The sequence below is a fragment of the Leptonychotes weddellii genome, chromosome X (genome assembly GCF_054177405.1).
Source record: "Leptonychotes weddellii isolate Sample4059 chromosome X, ASM5417740v2, whole genome shotgun sequence".
NCBI classification, from domain to species: Eukaryota; Metazoa; Chordata; class Mammalia; order Carnivora; family Phocidae; genus Leptonychotes; species Leptonychotes weddellii.
In genome coordinates, this window is record NC_138385.1 from 100,652,252 (window position 1) to 100,676,976 (window position 24,725).

General features: G+C 48.8%; 1 protein-coding gene across 3 annotated transcripts in view; it reads right to left on the reverse strand.

The window, feature by feature from the left end:
* Window positions 1-391: 391 nt before the first annotated feature.
* The window catches only part of CLCN4 (Cl-/H+ antiporter 4), a 66,485-nt gene continuing 42,151 nt past the window's right edge, over window positions 392-24,725 (reverse strand). For all 3 annotated transcript variants that reach the window (XM_081809195.1, XM_081809194.1, XM_006749557.3), the window contains 7 exons: window positions 22,431-22,637; window positions 22,229-22,309; window positions 20,502-21,047; window positions 18,779-18,965; window positions 16,691-17,089; window positions 9,623-9,839; window positions 392-2,721 (listed from right to left, as the gene is read on the reverse strand). In XM_081809195.1, coding sequence (XP_081665321.1) covers window positions 2,631-2,721; window positions 9,623-9,839; window positions 16,691-17,089; window positions 18,779-18,965; window positions 20,502-21,047; window positions 22,229-22,309; window positions 22,431-22,637 — 1,728 coding nt within the window. In that variant the 3' untranslated portion in view covers window positions 392-2,630. The remainder of the gene's footprint in view (window positions 2,722-9,622; window positions 9,840-16,690; window positions 17,090-18,778; window positions 18,966-20,501; window positions 21,048-22,228; window positions 22,310-22,430; window positions 22,638-24,725) is intronic.

Genomic DNA, 24,725 nt, shown 5'->3' on the forward strand with positions numbered 1-24,725 from the left:
TTATTTCAGCTAAAGGGCGTCCCGGATTATATAAATCCAGGCTATGACTAATAGTCTTTTGCGAGGCCACGTGGAAGTTAAGAGGGAACTACATGAAGCAATCTTTAAGACCTTTTAGGATTTAAAGTCCAGAAGAATCCAGCTTCACTTGCATGTGTTCCATGGAAACCCCAGTAACAACACTAATATTAGGATCTGTTACTCTATACTTACATGCCGGGAACGAGACACGAAGACTGAATTCTCTACTACTGACTGGTATTTCCACAATGAAGTGGCTCTTTGATATTTTTGGAGGAGGCCAACCAATCACAGAAACAAATCTTCCAGAGTTTGCCAGCATGGTCTGACTTAACTTTTTTTTTTTTTTTTTAAAGATTTTATCTATTTATTTGAGAGAGAGAGAGAGAGAGAGAAAGCACATGAGAGGGGGGAGGGTCAGAGGGAGAAGCAGGCTCCCCGCCTAGCAGGGAGCCCGATGCGGGACTCGATCCTGGGACTCCGGGATCATGACCTGAGCCGAAGGCAGTCGCCTAACCAACTGAGCCACCCAGGTGCCCTGACTTTTTAACCCAGAGAACATGTCAGTACATTTTCTTATACCAACTAGAAGTTTCTAGGTTTTTATTAGGGCTAAGAAATGATGGCTTCTGACTGGCAGTTCTAGGTCAAATCTGACAGAAGGGGTGGGAAACTATAAGGTGAGAAGAGAGTGTCTAGAGGCTTTAGCAAGAAAGAGGGTAAGGAGGACAGGAAGGACGACGACAGGGACACGATGATGGCACCCAATCCAGTGGACAGCATTCCCTCCCCAGGACCAACCCCCCTTCCTTATTAACAGAATCTAAATCTCATTCAGAGAATAATATGTCTAGCTAAAAACCTTCCTTCCCACATTCACATGCAGCTAAGGGGAGTCATGTGACAGAATTCTAGCCAATAGATGCAAGCTGAGCATCTCTGGGAAAGTTTCGCTTTCCTGATACGGGCACTGCGCCTTGTTACAGGCCTCTTCCTCCCTCTTCCTGTCTAAGAAGCAGACATCCTACCTGGCAGCTCAGTAACCACATTGTGGCTCAGAGGCAATGGGCCAGAGGACAAAGGATGGCAGAAAACAATACCAAAGGGCATGAATCCTTGATGATAATACAGAGAGAGACGAGAGTGCCTGACCCCCGGGTTTCTCATTCAACTCTCCACTGTCTGTTGGATTTTTCCATTATTTGCCACCAAACGCACACCTGCTACGTCAACATCCGGTAACAAGGCTGCAAAGGGTGAGGGCCTCTCAGTGGGCTGGGAAGAGCCAAGACTGATGTGAGGGGCAAAGTGGGAGCAATCATACTCACACAGATCACACCGTGGACCTAAACCACAGCGACGTGCCTTCTCCCAGAGAAGACCGAAGTCCTGACTAAAGAGATAAATGCACCATAAGTTCAATACAAAGATGCCCAGTGCTCAAACTGGCTATGATTTAACTCTGCCCTCTGTGCTTTGCGTACGAGCATGAAAGTGCATGCTTAGACATTAAAGCCGGACGTTTTACATCCTACGGAGAAGATAATGGAACAGATTTAGAATCAATTTAGTATTTCTCTTGCAATCCATTTGGAGGAGTTCCCACTGAGACTTCGTATGCCTCACCCTCTCTGCAGCCATATTTAATAAGATCTGAAAGGAAAAGTAAGTAGTAACACCGGGTGGCCTGTTTTGACCCTCACGTACGCTATCTGGAAATTAAAGCACACTTACGACAAGCTGGCAGCATACAGGATATGGCCCATGGAAAGTGCTGGACTGCTCAGTATTTAGGAATGCACGGGCAACAGCAATAAACAGGTGAAGCACATGCAACACGTCTGCAACACAACGAGCAGGTGTGTATACCCTCAAAATCAGGAGGAATCCCTTTGTGTGGGAGGAAATACGGGCAGCACTAAACATGCCAATAGTTCATTATGCAGTCCCAAGATGCTGGTCTTGCACAGAGAAATGATTTCTTCATACTCATCACTGCAGGAGACCCTGGATGTTGGTTCGGAAACTGATGGAGAAGCAAAACACTAGGCTGAGAACAGGAGCAAGAAATTGGATGGTCGTGAGTGAACCAGCTGGCAAAAAACTTTCAGCTTTCACTATGTTCCAATTTAATTTCTCTTGTCTTTTCCAACAAAGTAAGTGCGAATATCTTTAGTCCGATTCAGTAAAATAGCAGCAAAACTTCAGGAACCGATAAATAAAAGATGCTAACGGGCCAATACTCCTTTGCCTTTTTGGACTCAAAGCTTCACAAACATCAGCCTTAAACACAAGGGGCAAACGTTTCTGGACTCAGTTCCGTGTCCTTGGACAAACCACATCGTTTACACCCACCCCCATGCCCCCATGGCAGTTAATAAACTCATTAAGAAACACAGCTGGAAACTCACAAGGGGTTAAAGCTACAAAATGCCTACTCATTGATGTCTTTTTTTAAAAAAGGTTTCATCCTTCTTCCTTTCCAAACAAAGCTTTTGTTTCCACTGCCCCCAGCGTACAATCGTTCATTAGAATAATAACATATCATCTGTTTATTTCTTTTAAAATGACACAGTTGAGTTTTTCTCAAAATAAATGCCACCTTGTTTCTAATTAAACATGATGGATTCAGGGTCCTGGTTCGCCATCTGGGCCATATGTCTCAAAACATCCTTTTTCGTGATGATGCCAAGAAGTCTCCTGGAGAAGAAACAAAACAGAGAACAGGGGTCAGCTCTGCAATATTGACTCATGCCTGCCCTAACCCCAGGGCTTTTCTACCTGGATGCACAGCGAGACATTTCCCAGCTTTCCTTGCAGTCGGGTGGGGACAACTGAGCGAGCTCTGGCCAACGGCATGTAGGTAGAGAGGGGAGATGCCCCTCCCGGGTCACCTGCACATTTCCTGACACTGTCTCTCAGGTGGCAAGCAGAGGCAGAGGAGCCAGTGAAGGACTCTGAGGTCACAGAGGACTGACTTAGCAGCCACCAGATTCAAAGACCTGGGTCCTTGGATGACTATGTGGTGCAGAGCCCACGCCTGCTGAAACCCACACTGGATGTGACGTGGGGGGGGAATGAATTGCTCTTGTGTTAGGGCCACTAAGATGGCAAGCTTGTTAATTACCGCAATAAACCTACGATGACTAATACACTCTCCTAAATTTCAAGACTATAATCAATTGAGAAAGGGCTTGTGAAAGCCATTGTCGAAACTGGACCACATCACAGAAATTGCAAGTATAAGGTATTTTAGGTAGAAGATAACAACTGGTCCTATTTTAAATCTATCATACTGGATGGGTAAAGTTTGACATTCATATCTCTGGCCATACACGTGAATGACCTCCTCTTCCAAAATTCCACTGCTTTCAACTTGCAAAAACAAGGCCTCTTCCCAAGGTTCCTTATGTAAGGCCCCCTAGACTACACATTGCACAACCCCAAGGAGCGCCGTGCACAAACACGACAATGTAAAGAGTGCCCTGGAGTGTGTAGAACACACGGGCACAACCGTTCCCAGCAGCCCTTGCCTCAATCTCGATTTTATTAACTACTTAAATGACCACCTGCTGGTACAAATCATGTCCCCTCAGTAAAGTAAAAGGTTTGAAAGAAGCGGATGTGCACAGCTTCTTTGGAGAAAGAAAGTTCCACTGGCCAAACGAGTCTGCAAGATGCTGCTCGTCCTGTCGCCAGCACACCCAAGAAAAAAAAGAATGAGAACTAAACAGTGTCAGGCTAACACTGGTATACTGTGTAGCTATTAACACGAAAGATTTCTACTCTGTATCTGTGTAAAATAATGATATGCCCCCACATCAGAAAACACAATCGCAAAACACTGTGATTTATTTAATTAAAGCCAGAGTAGTCAAAGTCATCTCCTGTGAAACAGAAGGGAATATGAAGAGGAAATGCAAGTATTTGGAGCAGTGTTCGACTTGGTTACTTCTGGTGAAATGGATGCTGGGTAGTGAAACTGTCAGGCTAGAATTCTGACTTCTTTGTCCCTGACCACACTGGACCTTAACCAACCCTGAAAAAGTGATTGCTTTCTGGTCTTAGTTTGCCCATCTATGACCCTGGGGGCGACAGCGGGCACTACCTGTTCCCCTCTATCTCATGGGAACATCTGCAGGAGAGAGGAAAATCGCAAAAGGGGACTTGAAAAGCATGGATGTCAAAGCGCTGAAAGCCTCACGACTCTATCGTGATGATCCAAAAATCAGGGGGAAATGTACAAAAGCGAGACAGAATTAGCAAATCGACATTCTGTAGCCCCCAATATAATAATTAGTGTAGTCAATAATTATCCATGGATTCCAAAACCACTGGGTAAACGGTTGCTGGAAAACAAAAAATTCACCTGGCCTCAAAGGATCCCTCCACAGATTACGTACAGAGAGAAAAATGTCCCTTTACAATGGAGGGCTCTGGCCACCACCCCCTTATCTAAGTGGCAGAGCTAATCACCAACAAAGCTGGGAAAGCTGACATTGTGACATCATCTATGTAAGCATGTCGCCAGAAACCACTTCAACCAAATCAAACCACGGGGAAGCAATCAGATTCAGAATGTGAGACTACTGATCTGGATTCTTAAAAAAAAAAAAAAAAATCTGTGCATAAGTAACAAACAAAAAAAAAAGCAGGAAACTGTTCTAGATGAAAAACTAAAGGGGCAAAACAACCAAATGCAATGTGTGAACCCTCAAAGAATTCTGGATTGAAATTTGATATGAATTGGATATTGAATGATAGATTGAGTCATTGTTAATCTTGTATAATTACAGTTTAGTGGTGATATAAAATAATTTCGTTAACTCATAGAAGACATACGCTTGATTCATAGCTGCCAAGGTTTGAATGTCCTTCAGTAGGTGAATAGATACTTAAACTGTGGTCCCTCCAGACAATGGAATATTATTCAGCGCTAAAAAGAAACGTGCTGTCAAGCCATGAAAAGCCATGGAGGAACTTTAAATGCGTATCACTAAGTGAAAGAAGCCAGTCTGAAAAGGCCACATCCAACTCCAGGACATTCTGGAAAAGGCAAAAGTATGGAGACAGTAAAGAGATCAGTAGTTGTCTGGGTCGGAGGGAGGGGAGGAGGGATGAAGAGGTAGAGCACAGAGGATTTTTAGGGCAGAGAAACCACCTGTGTGATACCAGAATGGTGGATGCAGGTCATTTTCCATTTATCAAAACCCACGGAACGTACCACACCAAGGGCGAACCCTAATGTTAACTAGGGACCTGAGTTAGTGTATCAATATCAATTCATCAAAGGCAACAGATAAAACAAATGCAAGATGTTAATAAGGGAAATGGAGGGGACAAGAGAGGGTATATGGGAACCTTGTACTTTATGCTCAATTCTTCTATAAACCCAAAACTGCTCTAAAAAATAGTCTATTAATTAAAGAAAACAAACCCTTGTTGGAGAAAAGTGGCGCCCTGAAAAGAGAGGGGTGCTGGTGCAAAAGGGTAAAACCAGGAACTGCTTTCTGTTCCATCCGTTTAGAGCTACTTGGCTTCAACCGTGTTCCTATATTACTTTAAATACATTTCTAAAATTTATCAAAATGCAGTAAGGTTGAAGAGGTCCTGTAAAACAAGACGCCGCTCCACTACACCAGCCAAGCGGAGTCGGGGTCCTGACTTAGCGCAGCGGCCGTAACGAAGCACCACGGACTGGGTGGCTTGACCACAGAAATGACCGTTCTCATGGTCCCAGGGACTAGAAGGCCCAGACCAAGGTGCTGGCAGGTTTGGTTTCTCCAGAGGCCAAAAGGCTCTCCTTGGCTCGCAGTCCTCACGTGGCCTTCTCCCTGGGCCCACACATCCCTGTTGCCCGTTGCCTCTCCCTGTCCTTAGGACACCAGTCTGATCAGATCAGGGCCCCAGCCTGAGGACCTCATTTAACTCTAATTACCTCCTTAAAGACCCCATCTCCAAACCCAGTCACGGTGGAGTGTGGGGCTTCAACATATGAATTTGGGGGGACGCAATTCAGTCCACACAGTTGTTCCGCTGCATTTAAAATTAAAAAAGGACAGTAAAAAGGCGAGCAACGTGTGCCTGTAATACGCCGCTAAGAGAGCTGGGGTCGGAGGAGAAATGGGAGGCAACGTGAGCAGCGGTGTCCACGGAGCAGGGGCAGCTAAGGGATGGTCCTCTGCGGTGGGGGGGGGGGGGTGCTCTGCTGCTGGCGATCACCAACTAGCAGACAGCCTCTCAACTGACACCGCTCTTTTGTCCTTTGCCATTTTCTCCTTGAAAGCCCAGCTCGGGACCTTGCCCTCTAGAACACCTGGGTAACACCACCCAAATCGGATTATGTCCGTGTTCCGTAGTAGATGACGAGCTCCTTGGCTTTATTATTTTTTAGACACCTTTTGAGCCTTCGCCAGGTCTCAGCCAGAGACACCCAGAAAGAGGGTGATGAAGCGAATGTTACTTTGAAAAAGTAGGGCTTGTTAGTGTTTGCAAAGCCATGAGGACTCTATCTCACATGCGCGCGCACACACACACACACACACACACCTCCCATATCTGTAAAGTCTGGTCTTGTTGCCTTTCTTCACCCTGGAGCAGTCTGGACGACCTCCTATCTTAAAGTTCTGTAACTATAACACGGGAAAGTCAAGCTGCTCGCAACACTTCTGGGGAAATACGAATTCAGAGCACTCTTGGCTTAGAACAATTATTGCAAAAGAGAAAAGCTGAACATCCAGCCGGAAGGAGGCAACATCAAATCCAGCAGAGATCCTTAGTGGTGGGATGTGTCCTATTAAATCAAGTGTCTGAACTTCCGGCCCCTTTGGGTGGCAGTTCAAGTGAATCGAGGGAATGATAAACGGCCAATCTATGACCATGTACATATCCAATTAGAATAGCCGGGCTCTTCTGAGAAGGCCACCCCGTCTAAGTCCTGGGGGCCCACCTAGCAGGCCTGGGGAAAGCTAACTAAACCTCCCCCGCCCGCTTTGCCGGTCGAGAATCTCTGTGGGGAAGATCGCACCCAAATGCAGGCTTAGCCACCGGAGGCTCCGTAGACTCGGGGCCTTCGGGGGACAAAGCCTTCTGTGGTTCCTGGTGTGGTTTCATGATGACCTCTGGAGCCCAGGCCCCGAGAAATCCTGCAGACGATGCAGGTCCACAGGACGAGCTGGGGCTCTCGCCGCGAGCAGGGAAGGCACATGGTGACGGAATACATCAAAAACGCAAGCTGGCTCAAGACATGCCTGCCCTGGCTGAAAGCCCGAGGAGATGAAAGGCCTGCAAACAAGGATCCCCTTGCCAGCAGTTACGTATCAGCATCTGTGTTTGTTTAAAATATGTAGAGCGAGAAAGAGTGCGATTTTGTTTTCTCGCAGAACATTCGGAGCCAATTTCGGCACCCTGATCTTCACAGGAAAACCTCATGGGGCTGCGTGAGGTGTGAGCGGGCGTTAAGGGCAGAATTTCCTGCCAGAACTGGAAATTCCAATGATAACTGACATTGGATTATTATTTTAAAGGAAAAGAGAAACTGCTATGCACTTGAGACGCCACGGGTGATCACAGTATTTATGCCGGGCGCTGGAAATTCAGGTATGTAAATGGGCTACAGCGTTTGGCCAAGTGGAGTCCCCGACCAGCAGCAGCACCCGGGAGCTTGCTAGAAATACGGATTCACAGGCCCCTCCCAGACCTGAGGGATCAGTAACTGCAGTGGCCCCAGCACTCTGGGTTTAACCTACAGCTTTAATCCTCTGGGGGAATTCGGCAGCCCACTGAGTGCCTTTAAAAATCACCAGCAGAAGTGATCTCTAGCCCCAAACATGTATTTGTTGCTTACCGATTGTCCCTCCCATGTGCAACACACTCCCCCAGCTGCAGTCAGAGCTGAGGACACCTGTCGTGTGGGCCAGGGGTTCTCTGGGTCAGTGCGCACATTCGGCCCTTTGCACAGCCAGGACAGTAGGAAGGAAGCGAGTAAGGAGGGCTCACTTGGCTGTTCACGGGCACCTAGTCCACGGTCACTGAGATCCAGAGCGAGTGACCTTCTGGGCCAGTGAGTCTTCGTTGCAATGCGGGCCGTCCCATGCACTGCAGGCTCTCGAATAGCATCCCCGGTCTCTACCCACTAAGTGCCAGGAGCATCCCCTCTCTCCAGCTGGGACATCCAAAATCGTGGGGAGCAAAATCACCCGGGGTTGAGAACTGCTTGGTTAAACTGGAGCATGGGCTCCGCAGTGTAAACTACGTTAGAGAGTTAAGGCCTCGACACAGTTAGAGTGCCAAGGTCTCCACAGCCCAGCCCACCTCTTCCCCTCAGCCTGTAGAGGAATACGCTGGGCGGACAACCCTAGCTTCCAGGCTACCCTGACTGAGCCAGTCTCCTCCTCTACCCAAGCCTCCGAAGCCGTGGGATTCGGGGTGCACCTCTGAGCCCAAAGAAGGGCCCCTGGGGCACGGCACCTCTCAGGCCATCACGAACCCTCCATCTTCGCAATGCTAGTTTCCTGGCTTGTGGTAACACAAAGCAAAAGTAATATTGCCTCGGCAGTGACTAAGCCATGGGGGCCACCAGATCTCCCAGCTCTTCGGGAACGGTTGTTCTGAAAACGTGCGGTTGTTCTGAACAGATCGCCGTATTAGGGAACAATCTGAGCAGAATGTGAACTTCCCATTTGCTTATGGGTCATGTCATCCATGAGAAATTCCAGGTGAATGCAGAAAACTGCCCCCAGCTGAACCCAGGAGCACAGGAATACAGTTGACCCTTGAACAACACGGGTTTGAACTGCATGGGTCCACTTACACGCAGAGTTTTTTTCAAAACATACAGGACAATACCATAAATGTATTGTCTCTTCCTTACGATTTTCTTAATCACAATTCCTCTGGCTTCCTTACTGTACGAACACAGTATGCAATACACTTTCAGACAAAATGTGTGTTCATCCACCGTTCGTGGTATCGGTAAGGCTTTGGTCCACAGCAGGCTACCAGTAGTTAGGTTTGGGGGGAGTCAAAAGTTCCGTGTGATTTCTGACGGCTCGGGACGCTGGCGCCCCCAGCCCAGGGCTCCCCGGGTTCCACCGGACACAGCTCGCAAGCTGCAGCCCTCACGGCACCACCCACTTCTACAAAAAACTTCGGCACTTCTTCAGGGTACAGTCATCTATTTATCGTAGCATTTACATAGCTCTTAACCACTCACCGTGCACAGGCTGTGCTCCGTGTTTTGTTAGGTGCGCCCGGTGAGCGCGCCCTCGTCTTCTCACGAGCCTGGGCCCTTCGCTGCCCGCGTCTGCGTGGCGCCGGGATGTGGAGGCTTGCCCAGATCCCGTGAGAGCACAACAGGCTGTCCCTTCTCCCCGAGCCAAGTGCCACCCGGGGCGGGGGTGGGGGCCGCAGAAAAGCAGCCCAAATCCTTCTCCTTTGGCTCCTCCCCTTTTTGACTCAAGCCTCAGCCTCGGCCCGACAGCAGGCCCCCCGGGAGGTTTCTCCCGCTTTCCCGCGGCACCGGCTGCCCCGCGAGGCCCCCGGGCACGGAGACCGTGACTCATTCATCTTGTTCTCCTCGGAGTCCGGCCAGAGCACTCACCCACTCCGTGTCACCAGGCACTGCCGGAGCCCCAGCTTCCGGAAGATGTCCACCACCGTCTCCATGGGGGTGTGGTCCGTGACCGTGAACGGGCTGAGGTTGAGGACGCGCCGCAGCTTCAGGGGGTGCGGGCTGTTGGCCGGCAGCTCAGGGGGCTCCTCCGTGAAGTACATGATGGAATTGCTCACGATGCCCTCCTGCCTCTGTCTGGCGTTCTCTAGAATGGGTGAGCAGAACAGTAAGCCACACAGAGGCCCTTGCTTAGCAACTCCCTCCAGCCCACACCCACAGGAACATACGTTTTCCCTCTATCCGCATCCTAGAATCCCACAGAGAAGGGGTTCAGAGGGCAAATGCCACGTTCTTAATGAAGGGCTTCAGCCAAACATCTGTGAAATTGTGATCTCTCTTAAGCTAATGCCGTGCAAGGGTCCCCCTGCCGTGACCCAATCGTTCATTGCCAAAGTCTTGACAAGTGGGCCTGAGCAGGGTGACTTCTTTGGGAGAATTTACTGCCTCCTCCTGGGCTCCGGGGCACCCAGAAGGCCCAGGGCCCTCTACTCTTGCTTTCCTAACACTCGCTCACCTCATCATGGGCTCAAGTAGGACAGGACAAGAAACCTCACTTAGCTGCCCAACGACCTCAGTAAGTTGTTTTTCCTTTTTTTTCTTTTCTTTTTTTTTTTTTTTTTTAACAAACTAACCTTTAACTGGCCCAAATGGCATTATGAATCCTGAAAGGAACAAAAACCAATAGGACCATCCTAGGCTCACAGCCCAGAAATGCAGCTTACTCCCAAATATGACCCTTGGGACCAAAGAAATAACTCCAGAAAAGCCACATTCCCCCCACCTCTTGGATCTCCTCTCTTAAAAATGGACCATTTTGTGGATTCCTCAAAGAAAGATAGTAAAACTGTTATGGTAACAATTAGCCTCTTTCTATCTGTAGGCAAGGACATGCAAAAGCAAGCCGAAGAAAAGTAGGGTAACAGGAACTCATTAGAAATACAGCTTTATGCAGTACTAGAAACCCAGGCTATTTTAAGTCACACATGAAATAAATCCATCGGTCTCAAGATATTTCTCCAAGGCGATTTTCCTTCTGTTGGAATTTTAATCTTTCTTTTGGTTCATGGGAAAAGGTTAGGAAAAATGTACAGTGAGGCTTGCCTTAAAATGGATCCTGGTTTCTATAATACATTTCTTGCCTTCTCAAAGACTACTATTCACCGATACTGTTCTTTGAAAAATAAAAATCTAACTGCCTGCTCTAAGGCCGTTTATTGCAATAGAGTACTCTAATGGAAAACTGGCAGCATTCGAGGTCAGGCTGAGTTTGAAAAAGGGTCTCTGTTTAAAAGAGGAACAGTGGGCCCGCTGGGCAAATGCCGGCACATTATGTGGGTCAGGTTAAATGTAGTTACATCAAATGGGATAGGATTCAACCACAAATACCAGATGACGCTGAGGTACAACATGTTTTCAAGTGTGGATGCTATGTGATGCACACCGCACATTTCTCTCCTAAATCAAGATAGTTCCGGCCCAGAGCACTGAGGCGAGGAGGCAACCATCAACACGTACTTAGGCGCTGCTCCTTCTCGCAGACCGAGAATTCTCTAACAGCCCCATGTGACAGGAACCCATCTATTTCAACAATGAGGTCGACTGGATCAAGGATCAGTCTTCATCAGGACTGGATCAAGCCGCAAACCTCAATCAAGAACTGAACACATGATTTGCTGAACCCCTCCTAAAACCAAATACAACTGAGTAAACTGTCGATCCACTTGCCAAAATAAATAACCACCGTCTAGTTCCTCTGAGTCTCCTGATTGGGTTAGAAGCCCTGATTCTACCAGCAGCTAGTTCAGTGATTCCCTGCTCACCAGTACATTTCCAGGGCCTGGACAATGCCTAGTATAGAGTATGCACACAACAGCTATTGGCCACATGCATGCATGCATCAAGCAACAGGTGAATGAACGAGTAGTTCTACTAAACGTCAGCGGACTTGGTTCTGCCTGCCGTGTGGAACAGAGCCTATTTCACGTAGGAGACACTGCAAAGGGAAGCCCACGAGCTGTTCACTGCCGCAAGGAATCGAAGGCCCCAGCTGGGCTCAGAGCCAGAGATGTGGGCCATGTTCCTTGCTACTCCGAGAGTGGTAACTGCAGCTCTCTCTGGAAGGGCTCTGCTAGGCCTCTTTGGAACTCTACTACCAAGACTTACCTGAACGCTCCCAATGGTGGGAGCGGGAGTGCTACATACAGGCCTAAAGCTGACGAATGGAAGAACCAGCAAGAAAGCTTTTTGCCTCTCTCTGCTAGGGTCAAACATCTACTCCCGGTTTGGACAGGGAATCTCCATCGGTCACCACAATGCCTGCGACAAACCACAGCATGTACGCTCACAGAGAGCCGAGCCTGGCTCCTGCCCCGACCCCCCCACCCCGTCCTCCCAGCGACTAGAACAGTGCCAGCACACGGCGGGTGCACAAGAAATAGTTCCTGTAGGAAAGCTTAAGCCAACTCCCCACCCTGGGGATGATCCAGCGCTACAAGAGTGTAGACTCCCAGACCTCAGGGACTCAGGGAAGCCTGTGTTGGAAAAGAAACCCCCCCAAGGGCGCCTGGGTGGCTCAGTTGGTTAAGCGACTGCCTTCAGCTCAGGTCATGATCCCAGGGTCCTGGGATCGAGTCCCGCATCGGGCTCCCTGCTCCGCGGGAAGCCTGCTTCTCCCTCTCCCATTCCCCCTGCTTGTGTTCCCTCTCTCGCTGTGTCTCTCTCTGTCAAATAAATAAATAAAATCTTTAAAAAAAAAAAAAAAGAAAGAAAAAGAAACCCCCCCAAAACGCCCAATGTTTACATAAGTAGAAGACCCAAAAGATAAGAAGGAAATGCACCAAATATTAACCATGGCCTTCTATGCTGTTGGGAAAGTGGGTGCCTTTTTTAATTTTCCCTTTTGCTTCTGATTTCCCCAATATTCTATGAATATGTATTGCTTTTAAAAAACGGGGGCGCCTGGGTGGCTCAGTCGGTTAAGCGTCTGCCTTCAGCTCAGGTCATGATCTCCAGGTCCTGGGATCGAGCCGCACGTGGAGCTCAGAGCTCAGCGCTCAGCGGGGACTCTGCTTCTCCCTCTCCCTCTGCCCCTCCCTCTGCTTGTGCTCTCTCTGTGTCTCTCTCAAATGAATAAATAAAATCTTTAAAACAAGGAGACAGGAGGATGGGTTAGCCCGGTGATGGGCATTAAAGAGGGCACGTTCTGCATGGAGCACTGGGTGTTATGCACAAACAATGAATCATGGAACACTACATCAAAAACTAATGACGTACTGTATGGTGACTAACATAATAATAAAAAAATTTTAAAAATAAAACAAGCAAACAAATAAGAATGTAATAAACTTCATTTTTAATTGTTTTAAAGGTCAGTTAAGCTGTTCTTAATACAGGAGGCTCCTGAAAAATGAGGTACATTTTGTGAGTACCCACTAAGGTACCTTCCACTTTCTAGTGGACAATACGATGGCAACGCCAAGCACAGAGAGGGGAATTAAGAGTGCTGGTAAAGTAAATTTCACAAACTATGACAGACCAAGAAATTTTAAGGCCGGAAATAATCACATATTCAGGAAGCTATTCCCATGGCTTTTAGAGCAATGGTTCTCAACCGGGAGCAATGTTGCCCTGACCCTCAGGGGACATTTGGAAACTTCTGGAGCCATATCTGGTTGTCATACCTGGGAGATGGTGTTGCTTAGTAGCACCTAGTGGTCAGAGACCACACCCTACGGCGCACAGGACAGCCCCCACGGGAAGGAATGATCCGGCCCCAAATGTCAAGAGTGTTAAGGATGAGAAGCTCTACTTTGGAGTCATCACATTTTTAGAGAGAGAATACTCTATCATCCTGTTCATCAAAAATGCTTCCATGTAACAGATGTCATTAACTAAAAATGTTAAAGTGGAAAACTGAAAGCAACTGTAGTGGTGGTCAGTACAAAGAAGACGTGATAAAAATAAAATAAAAACTATTTGGAAGAACAACCAGATGATTTTATGATAAGTTACAGTTTACTGCGGCACGGAAAAGTCCCTCTGTGCGTGTGTTTCAAGCCCCAGCAGAAAGCAGCAGACGACACCACTGTTCTCCGTGCCCTATTCCAATCATGAACAGCCCTCCCAGGAAGAAACCGCTTTATCCCTAAATAGCCCTTCCAACAGATCTGACACTTTGTTCAGTTCTGGACGCAGATCCCTTTCTGCAAGTAAGCATCTTCCACATGCTGGAGAACCATCATTAAATCATCCACCAGACGAAAAAAATGAGGGTTCCCTTAACTCTTGCCTGTGACTCTAACTTTCCATCCCTTTAATCATCTTTGCGGCTTCCCGCTGAGTCCTCTCTGAACCGGTCCTCACCTAATTGCAGAATTCAAGACTAGAAGAGTCTGAGCCCTGCTGAGCACAGAAAGAGCCTCATATTTGCAAACAGCACCGACAGGCAAAGTCCCGTTTACCGGGAATTTGCACATGGGTCACACGTGGCCCCATGTGTCAGAATGTGATGGGGAAGCGTGCCACACGTCCTAGGTGGGGTAACCGCTCCCTAACAAGGACATCGGCTACGGTCTGGTATTCCAGAGATGGCTGGAAAATAACAAAACATTTTCAGCTTCACGTGAGCAGTTGCTACAATTTTTTTTTTATTTTAGATTTTATTTATTTATTTGAGAGAGAGAGAGCACAAGGAGGAGGAAGGGGCAGAGGGAGAAGCAGATTCCCCGCTGAGCAGGGAGCCCGACGCAGGACTCAATCCCAGGACCCCAAGATCATGACCTGAGCCGGAAGGCAGACACTTAACCGACTGAGCCACCCAGGTGCCCCAGTTGCTACAATTTTAACATGATGTGTAAGAAAACCCCCTACTTGCCTCATTTACCATTCTTATTCAAATTATCTTGGTTCTACCTATCTATAATCTTTGCTCCTAATTCCCCTGAAAATGAAACTGGCATGAGACAGTCACCAGATAAATGCTAAAGTCATATTTCTATATTCACGAAAGGCCCCATAATTCTGCAAATACAGGTCACAAATTTCTCCACCAGGGTACCAGGACTCTGCTATTTCCATAGATCAGGGAAACCGCTTTTCTGACTGCTTAGAGTGAAACACTCCTTGTCTTTCCACAAACCGCGTAAACAGCAGCTTCTATACTTCCATCAGTCTGATGGAAAGCATATAGGTGTTATTTACACAGCGCGTTGCCTCTTCAGACATCCCAGACACAGCTTCTAAGAGCGCGCTCCGTCGGCAAGCTTAAATTTCTTCACAAACCGGCTGATGACAATTACTGCTTCCCACTTGATTACAGTAATGGGTTTCAGCAAAATTAGTAAGCTGTCTCTTAGCAGGTGTGCCCGGAGCTGCACAATAGGTAACGGATCCAGTGATATTACTTTAGTTTTTAAATTTCAGCTTTTGCTTAAAAGACTTTAGGGACTGCATACATTTTTCAAGGCTGCTGATTACATTATTTTAAAACAAACCCAACCCTGCTCACACAACTTAAAACAAACCTCATTATTTATAAGGCAATATTTATGCCCAAAGGCACGTACCTGTTAAGCGACAGGACCTATAATAAAGACAAGCATCACTGAACACATATGCACAAATGTGCTATCGGGTCTAAAATACAAACCCAGTTGTTGCTTTGGGGGAGGTAAATACGTTTGAGCAACAAACTAAAATTAGAGGATACGGCTTACCCCAACTTTTTTTTTTATTATCCGAACTTATTTTTATAAAGCCTTTGATGAAGATACTTTAAAGATATTTGAAAAGCTATTTAACATCCCAAAGAGATTTTGGAAATTGAGAGGGCGCCTCAGAAATAGTTAACCAAGGGCAGGGATAAGCAAAGGGTCGTCTGGTGAAGGTGTGTTCCCAGTAGGGCGTGCGGCAATCCTACCCGGGCTAGTCCCACCCCGGCAAACTTCTTAAACACCCTGGAAGGCAACATACGTGGTAAAGTCATCAAGCGTCCACACGAGCCATGTCGTGGGCCCCAGCCGGCCGTGAGATGCCGGGATGGGGCGATCGCGGCAGCAGGTGGGCTGAGCGGGACGGCACCCCAGGGTGGGGGGCTCTGCTGGTCCCTGCCGCCTCACGAGCACCGGGGGGACTCCACCCCGAGGGGGTCTCCGAGGCTCGCTGTCCTTCTTCCTAGGTCTCCACGTGGCTCACACCCAGGCCTTTATCTTGGGACTCCTACCTCCCACCTCCCTTGCAGTGCAGGCATCCCTAGGCTGCAGAGCTGGCAGCCTTGCTTCTCTGAGCCACTGTGTTGGGCACACCGCACCCGGACATCACCCGCCCGCTCCTCTCCCGACTCAACAGCCTGCCCCTCGGTCCCGCCGCTTCCAGCTGGCACACCGGGGGGAAAAGCGTCACACAGAACGGACCCGTGGGCCTCTGAGTACTGAGTGGGACATAACGCCGCCAAGCGAAGTGAAGGGCTTGTGCGGTGCCCAGGGAGGCGGCTGGGACGAAGAACTCACCCTCGACGTCGAGAAGCCTGCCTAAAAATCTATCCCTGAGAGCAGCTCGCCAGGGCCAGTCCGGACTCTCCCGCCTCCATCCTTCCCAGCTTCACCTGACAATTCCCTAAAAAGGCAGCAGCGGCAGCGGGCCACCTAGCGGGGGCGGGCCCCAGAGGCCGCGTGCAAACGCCGCGGTCACTTTCCAGCCAAGCGGGTCTCTCCCTAGACATCGTTCCTCACAGCGGCGCCTGGGGACCGGCAGCAGCAGCAGCATTAACCGGGAGCTTGGGAGAAATGCGGTCTCTCCCCCACCCCCCCAAACCTACCGAGCCAGAATCCGCATTTTAACCAGATCCCCAGGGGCTAGGAATATGCACGAGAAAGCGTGAGAGCGCCAGCTTAAAGCCCTCGGACCTTGGCAGTCTCTCTAACTTCTTTGGGAATTCAGGGGGGACAAAGGCGGCCACTGGCCTCTTAGGACAGCATGAGCGTCCCCCTCTCTACTCACTTATTGCGAGAATCAGTTCCCTCCTCTGGGCAAACCCAATGAGGCGCTCGGAGTCCCTGGAGACCACCACAGGGAAGCCGTTGTAGTCGGTCTCCTTGATGAGCGTCTCGACGTCCTCCACGGTCATGCTGTCCTGGGTGAGCACGGACAGAGGCGGCTCGCCCCGTCGTGGCCGCATGACGTCGGTGGCCAGCGTGCGGTGGGTGAACTCATCCTTCACGTCCAGAAACGGGTACCCGTTTAAGTGGATGTGAGCCTCGTAGATGCCTTCTTTCCCGAAGGCATCGGCCACCCACTTGCTGGTCACAGCTGCTGCCATCAGGGGCACAATGTACTCCAGACCGCCCGTTAATTCAAACATGATGACCACCAATGACACCGTCATCCGGGTAACTCCACCTGCAACCGAAGACAGGAATACAATTCTGAAACTCAACTCCAGACCCTCAAATGGGCATGAACTGTGGAAACGGACAAGCTGGCTCTAAATTCTCCAGACACCTGTTCTGAAGAGACGGTCCCACAGGTTGCCCATGGCAGACCTCTGGAACGCTGGCCGGGCTCTGCTGAATGCAGCCTTACCCCAGGGGCCGTAAGTCACATCTGACTGGGGGGCTCTTCTTCAGTGAGAAGACAACTGGGTTGTCTCTTCACCCAAGACCACAGGCCTGGCTTTTTGGTGAGTGGATCCTATGTGGGCTATGCAGGTTTCCGACACAGCAATCGTGGCTCTGTTCCAGAACCCCGTAAGCTGGGAAACTACAGAGATGCTTAGTGGTTATGGACAGGAGAGGGACCCAACTTTGTGTCCCTTGTTACTTAGAAGAAGAATCCATACCAACTCGTACTAGTCTTCCAATGAGCTTAACTGGAGTTTCTCGATCTCGGCACTAGGAACAATTGGGGCTGGATCATTCTTCGACGTGGAGGCTGTTCTGTGTACTACAGGATGTTTAGCAGCACCCCTGGCCACCACCCACTAGATGCCAGTAGCACCACCCCCGCAGGTGTGACAACCACAAATGTCTCCTCCGTTGTCCAGTGTTCCTGAGAGGCACAACTGCCCCCCGTTGAAACCGCTGTTCTGGATGGCCCAGCGGCAAGATGGTGGAGACTCCATCATCACCTGGGGCCCTGAATGACTGACTGGAGAAAAGCTCTCTACTAACTTACACTACACACACACATACACACACACACACGCACACACACACACAGAGCCAATTCTCATTATTCATGGTACTTATGATCTACAAAGTTGCCACAAACACTGAATGAGCAAATACTGAATCACTGCCCTGGGGGAAACACAAGGTTAGGTTCCTGCGAGCTTCTGCTCGCAACATGTTGGTCAACCAATCAATACAGAACCTTATTTCATGTGTATTTCTGTTTAAAGACACCTTATTTAATACATGTAGATGATTCATTAACGTGGAACTCACAGCCAACAGCACTGTAACTCCTGCCTGAGAAGACTTCTCCGACACACTTATTTTCTCTGTAAGACACATCCCAGCCTTCTTGTGTTTAGGATCCCCAGACAGACTTTAGCACTATGGTTGGGGGCCATTTAAAACAACAAAATCATTCACAAAATGCCAAAAAAACATGACACTAACTAGACCACGAAAAGGATACTTGTGTAGAGTATCCGCGCCAAAACAAGAGAGTGGGCCTTCACACCTCGTTCACCCGGAGCTGGGAACATACGCGCTAGACACCTCACACTTTCCACTGCTCTTGTGCGTGTCTGAGGATGACAGCCAACGCCCCACGAGTATTGACTTAGGGGTCACCAACACATTTTAGCACGTAGGCAAATCCCCAAATATGGGCTCCACGAATAATGAGAGCCGACCGCATATGATGAGCAAGCTCTAAGCCCTGGTGTGTTAAGCCACTGAGATTTAGCACCTTACCTGCGACAGCAACACAACCTGGCCTATCCTGAGAATGCCAGCACTCGAGCCCATGTCCTCCTTCTCACCGGTGCCCAAAGCCAGCACGGCATGGTGACTATGCTTGGCCTAGCTCAGCTTTCCTTGCGGCCCGGCCCGCCCCAGCCCGGCCCACCCGTGCCTGTACCTAGGCAGGCCGCAGCTCCCACCATGGCATAAAGTCCGGGGGTGACACAGTCTGCTCCGGGCCTGCACCAGTTCCTGAAGACGATCCAGTCATGGTGATGGTAAGCGAGCTGCTCCACGCCGATCCCCACCATCCTGCCCGCCATGGCTCCCACGGCCATGCTGGGGATGAAGAGGCCTGAGGGGATCTGCGGGGGCACACAGGGAAGAGAAGTATGAGGGAAGGTCCGCATGCCCGCTTCCCTGCTCCCGGTGAGCAGTCGTCCCCCCGGCAACACGCTCGCCCTGCACTTGTCTTCAGAGGAGGCGCAATGCTTCCAAACAGAGGTCCGCGGGGATAAAGCAGGACAAGTGGCTTCACCCGTTTAGTCAGTCCTAGCTACTGTGACTTGGACAGAATGCAGTTTTACACTTTTGTTTCCTCTCCTTCAAGAGTGGGCCTGGTTCTCCTGCTGGGGATTAAAGAATGAGAAGCCCCACTGCAAGTAACATTTGAAGTGTACTCACCACTTTCTCCCCTTGCGCATCATTCACATTAGCTTTTAAAATTCAATGTCAAGCCGCAGCATGAGAATGGAAAAGAAAGGCGTGCGACTGTTCACAAGTCAAACCAAGCAGCTCGGTGCCGCTGCCCAGCACCTTCGGAAGCTTCTCACGGGCTCATTGTCCCGGTGAGGATACAGTGGCCCGACACCTGCCAGAGAGACAGGGGCCGTTCCCTCTTCCTAACGAACTACTTTCCAAGAAGTATTCTGAATATTTTCATGCCCAGTGAAAGGCAGCAAAGAACTAGACTATGTAAACTAGAAGATCTTGGTGGCAGTGTGTATCACATTTTTGGTGTGGAAATGCACTTTCGTTTATCTAGTGATCGGACGTGGGCTAGAGAACGTGCCTGACTCTCCATGTTCATGGACACTGCAAGTGATCCCCAATCCTGCCTGGGAGTTGCCCAAGATAGTCATCGAGCTGAGGATGGAAGTGGATTTATAACCAAATTCCAGGTTAAGTTTGGATCCTCGAGGATGATTTCTAGACTTTGGGATGTTCCTGAAGAAGAAACTTCCTTTCTGAGTGCCCCCCCCACCCCCGATTCCTAGTCATTTAACTCCCTGTAACTGCAAAGTAAACTTCTCCCAGCAGGCACCAGAAGAGGCTGCTAGTATCTTCCTCAGACACACAAATAATCCCTTTGCTTGGAGACGGCAGATCGGAAATAGTTGGCTGTTTAATAAAGTCCACCCACCCCTGCTCCTAAGGCAAAAATTCAGGTTTGTGTTTGACCATTACACACTCAGGTACACAGCTTCTTAGCCTTTTTAAAATGAAACAAATCATAAAAGTCCCGCACAAAAAGCAACAGTAGGGGAACACTACAGGGGTTCTGCAGGGTTTGAAATGTTCTGCTTCGGCTCCTGGGTGCTCATTACACAAGCGTGCGTTTTATGAAAATTCCTCAAGCTACACACAGCTCTGTGTGGATGACATACTCTGAGCCTTCGCTTCTTCACTTGTAAAGTGATTACAATCTAGTTCTCAGGCGTGTTGCTTATCAAAAGCATTGCTTCTTGGTGATTAAAAAGAATGTCAAGTGCCCGGCACGAGAAAACGGTCAGTAAGGGTCAGTTGTTCCCCGCCCCCCCACTCCGGTCACCATTTTACCCTGGCAAGGAGGAGGAGATGAACTGTCCCCCCGCCCCACCCCCTCCTTCCCCTTCACTGACCTTCATGCCAAACGTAAAGATGGTAATGACGATTTTGAAGATCAGCGCCAGGGCCAGCTGCCACATGGCCGTGTAAACCCCGACGCCGGCCGGCCGGTCCGGGATGTCATCCACAGGCCGGGTCATGTTGGGGTCGTTGATGTAGTCACAGAGCTGGGAGGACTCGAGGGCGCCGCAGTCATTGAACAGCTCGGAAATGAGCTCGCTCGTGCTCTGGCGCGTGTAGGGGTTGGGGTAGGCGCTGATGGCGGTGATGGCGGTCACCACGATGACCTCCAGCACTGGGTACTTGCCCAGCTTGGTGGTTTTGCGCCTCCTGCACCAGGCGATGTTGCAGCGGATGAAGAGGGTTCCCCACAAGCCTCCGAAGACCCCAAGCAGGATGAAGGGGAAGAGCTCGGCCATGTACCAGGGCGTGTGGTATTCCACGTAAAAGAGAACGAGACGGCTGTTCCCAAAGGGATTGATGGATCGCAGCGTGAAGGCTGCCACCAGGGCCGCGAAAAAGGACCTCCACAAGGTCTTCAAGGGAAAGTAGTAACTGACCTGGGACGAACAAGGAGAAAATGAGACTGGCCGAAGAAAGGGCTGCCCTGAGCCCCCAGCCCCTGATCGGCAGCCACCCGGTGGGACAGTCACACGGACCAAAGATGGGCAGTACTGACTTCCTCAGGCTAGGGTTCATTATCACCAAGAGGCAACAACGAAGTATTTAAAGGACTCAGTGTCTAAAAGTGGAACAGATACTAGTCAAGATGTGTCTGAGCTATTTTTTAAGAGAAATGAAAATACTTCATCCTAATTCTGTTTATGTCACAAAGACCCTCTTAAAATCAAATAAACCTCTGGATCTGATTCTACAGACAACGGAATAGGTCAAGGGTTGGAAAACCCTGGCCCGGCAAATGTATTTGTATGGCCCATGAGTTAAGAATGGATTTTTACGTTTTTAAATGCTGGGGGTCAAAAAGAAATATTTTGTAATATTCAACATATTCAAAAGAAAAGCAATATTTTGGGGTGCCTGGGTGGCTCAGTCGGTTCGGCATCTGCCTTCGGCTCAGGTCATGATCCCAGGGTCCTGGGATCGAGTCCCGCATCGGGCTCCCTGCTCCGCGGGAAGCCTGCTTCTCCCTCTGACTCTCCCCCTGCTTGTGTTCCCTCTCTCGCTGTGTCTCTCTCTGTCGAATAAATAAAATCTTTAAAAAAAAAAAGAAAAGCAATGTTTTGTGACATGTGAAAATTATATAAGATGCACACTCCAGCATCCACAAGGAAAGTTTTATTGGAATGGGGCCATGCCCACTCATGTGAGTGTTGTGTGTGGCGGCTTTCCCACTATAATGACAAAGCTGAGTAGTTCCAACCGAGACCGGAAGACCCACAGAGCCTAGAATATTTACTCTCTGGCCCTTTGCAGAGAACATTTGCTGACCCCTGGAATAGATCCATTCGGGTTGCCAAAAACAGAAATGCCTCATTAAGTTAGGAGAAAGAGAGACTGCAAAATTAAAAAAAAAAATTGGCAATTTTTAAAATAATACTTGAAAACATATTTAACAGCAAAAACTGTGGCTTCTTAATGAGCTGCAGGAATCTTGTCAATACTCCTTCGAATGCAGTCCTCAAAGGGTTGGAGATGGAGGTCTCCCGCTGTGCTAGCCATCGACATGTTCCTCAGCCCCCGGAACCACAAATCCGTCCCCCCACCCGCCACCCCTCCTCACCTCCTCAAGACTGAAGAGCACACCCCCGATTGGAGCCCCAAAGGCCACGGAGACTCCGGCAGCGGCGGCGGCAGAGAGCACCTGCGAGGCAAAGAGCTCTGTGTAAGCCCCCAGCCCTGCCATGCAAACCTGCAATGCAGGTGAGCCGGGACAGGGCTTCCAGAAGAGGCCATCACTGCAGATCGGAGTGGAGCCTGCTCACCTCGCGCCTCTTGCCCTCGTTCTTGCTGTACTTGGAGAAAAGGCTGCTGAAGAAGTTGCCACAGCAGCAAGCCACGTGCACCAGCGGCCCTTCTTTCCCCAGGCTCAGGCCGGAGGACACCACCAGCACCAGGGTGACGGTCTTGATCAGCAGGGTCCACTTCCCCAAGTAGCCCCTGATGATAAAGCCGCTCAAAATGGTCTTTATCTGAAACAGAGGATGGAGAACGAGGGTGAGTGAGCTGCTGTGAAGCCGCAGCGAGGGAAGTAACTAATTCCCCAGCACTAGACTCACTTGATCATACCAAGGAGAAGCTACTTTAGTTTTGGATTTGACTATAATTTCATATTAACAGAATTTATAACATATAATTTTATATTAATGTTAACTTGAAACCATTCGATGCATAGCACATCTTAAGAATTTCTAAAGTAGGGGCGCCTGGGTGGCTCAGATGGTTAAGCGTCTGCCTTCGGCTCAGGTCATGATCCCAGGGTGGTGAGATCAAGCCCCACATCGGGCTCTGCGCTCAGCGTGGAGTCTGCTTGTTCCCCTCCTCTGCTCGCTTGTGTTCTTTCTCTCTCTCAAATAAATAAATAAACTTTAAAAAAAAAAAAAGAATTTCTAAAGTAGGGGGCGCCTGGGTGGCTCAGTTGGTTAAGTGACTGCCTTCGGCTCAGGTCATGATCCTGGAGTCCCGGGATCGAGTCCTGCATCGGGCTCCCTGCTCAGCAGGGAGTCTGCTTCTCCCTCTGACCCTCCTCCCTCTCATGCTCTCTGTCTCTCATTCTCTCTCTCTCAAATAAATAAATAAAATCTTTAAAAAAAAAAAAAAAAAGAATTTCTAAAGTAGGGGCGCCTGAGTGGTGCAGTCGGTTAAGCATCCGACTCTTGGTTTCAGCTCAGGTCCTGATCTCAGGTTCATGATCGTCAGGCTCCATGCTCAGTGCAGAGTCTGCTTAAGACTCTCTCTCCCTCTGCCCTTCCCACCACCACCCCCCGCCGCACTCTCTCTCTCACACACACACACACAAATAAAGAAATCTTTAAAAGAAAAAAAAAAGAACTTAAAAAAAAAAAGAATTTCTGAAGTAATAAGAGATCATAATGAGGACTGAAGAAGTAATTATCAGGGTCTCATTTTCTTTATGGCATTTTATCCTGTTCATGTTACCCTCTGTTGTGTTGAAGAGAAACATGTATCTGTTGATTTTAACTGTTAATTTTTGATTATCGAGGGAAGTTCAAGATAAAGAGACAGAAAGCTGGCGAGCTCTGTGACAAAGCAAATAGAACAAAAGGTCAACTCAGCTGTAGGTCGGGGTCGGCAAACTATGGCCCGTGGGCCAAATCCAGTCCACTGCCTGCTTTTGTATGACCCACGAATTAAGGGTGCTTTTAACATTTTTTAAATGTAGTTTATAAACAAGACTACTAGTCTTTTACTGAGAATAGTTGCTAGATTTTGCCTCTCGGCTCACAAAGCCTAAAATAGTGACTCCCTGCCCTTTACTGGAAAAGTCTGCTGACCCCTGCTGCAGGCCAGGGGTATGGGAGTTTACTGCGCAATTATTTCAACTTTTCTGTAGGCTTGAAAATATTCTTAACACGATGTTGGAAAAAGAAGAGGCTCAACATTCTAATAACACATCTCCAGGGGATGTAAAGATGATTGACGCCAGGACAACTCCTTCCCTTCCATTGAATCCTGCCCTCTGGTATTGAGAAGGACTTTGACTACAGGTAGAGTCGTCTTGCTCCATTTTCAGATCTGCCACATTTTGTAAAGGCCAAAAAAGGCAAATAATGGCTTTCTTCCTAATGGTGCAGTCCGCCTTACGCTTTTAGAATTCAACTGGGTGCCAATCTCAGTGATGAATTTCATATACTGGAGTCCTCTTTACCTAAAACCCCTATCTTTGGATACAGAAGTATCACCAATGGGTAATTTTTTACCTTCAACCTCTCCCAACAACTAGCTGAAATGGAGTGAATGTTCACTGTGTGAGCTGGCAATTTACAAGCCTATGATGAGTGAGTCAGCCAATGAAATCTGTGGTCAATTTCGGTTTTCCCGCTGCATAACACACAATGGGACAAGGTTATCTCTTGTCAGTGTCAGGATATTTGCATATCTTCAAAGTGCCTCCTAGTGGACACTGCTCTGCCCAGAAATCAATGTCTCAAAAAGCTATTACAGGTCATATGACACGTATGACCTCACTAATATGAGGAATTCTTAATCTCAGGAAACAAACTGAGGGTTGCTGGAGTGGGGGGTGCGGTGGGAGGGAT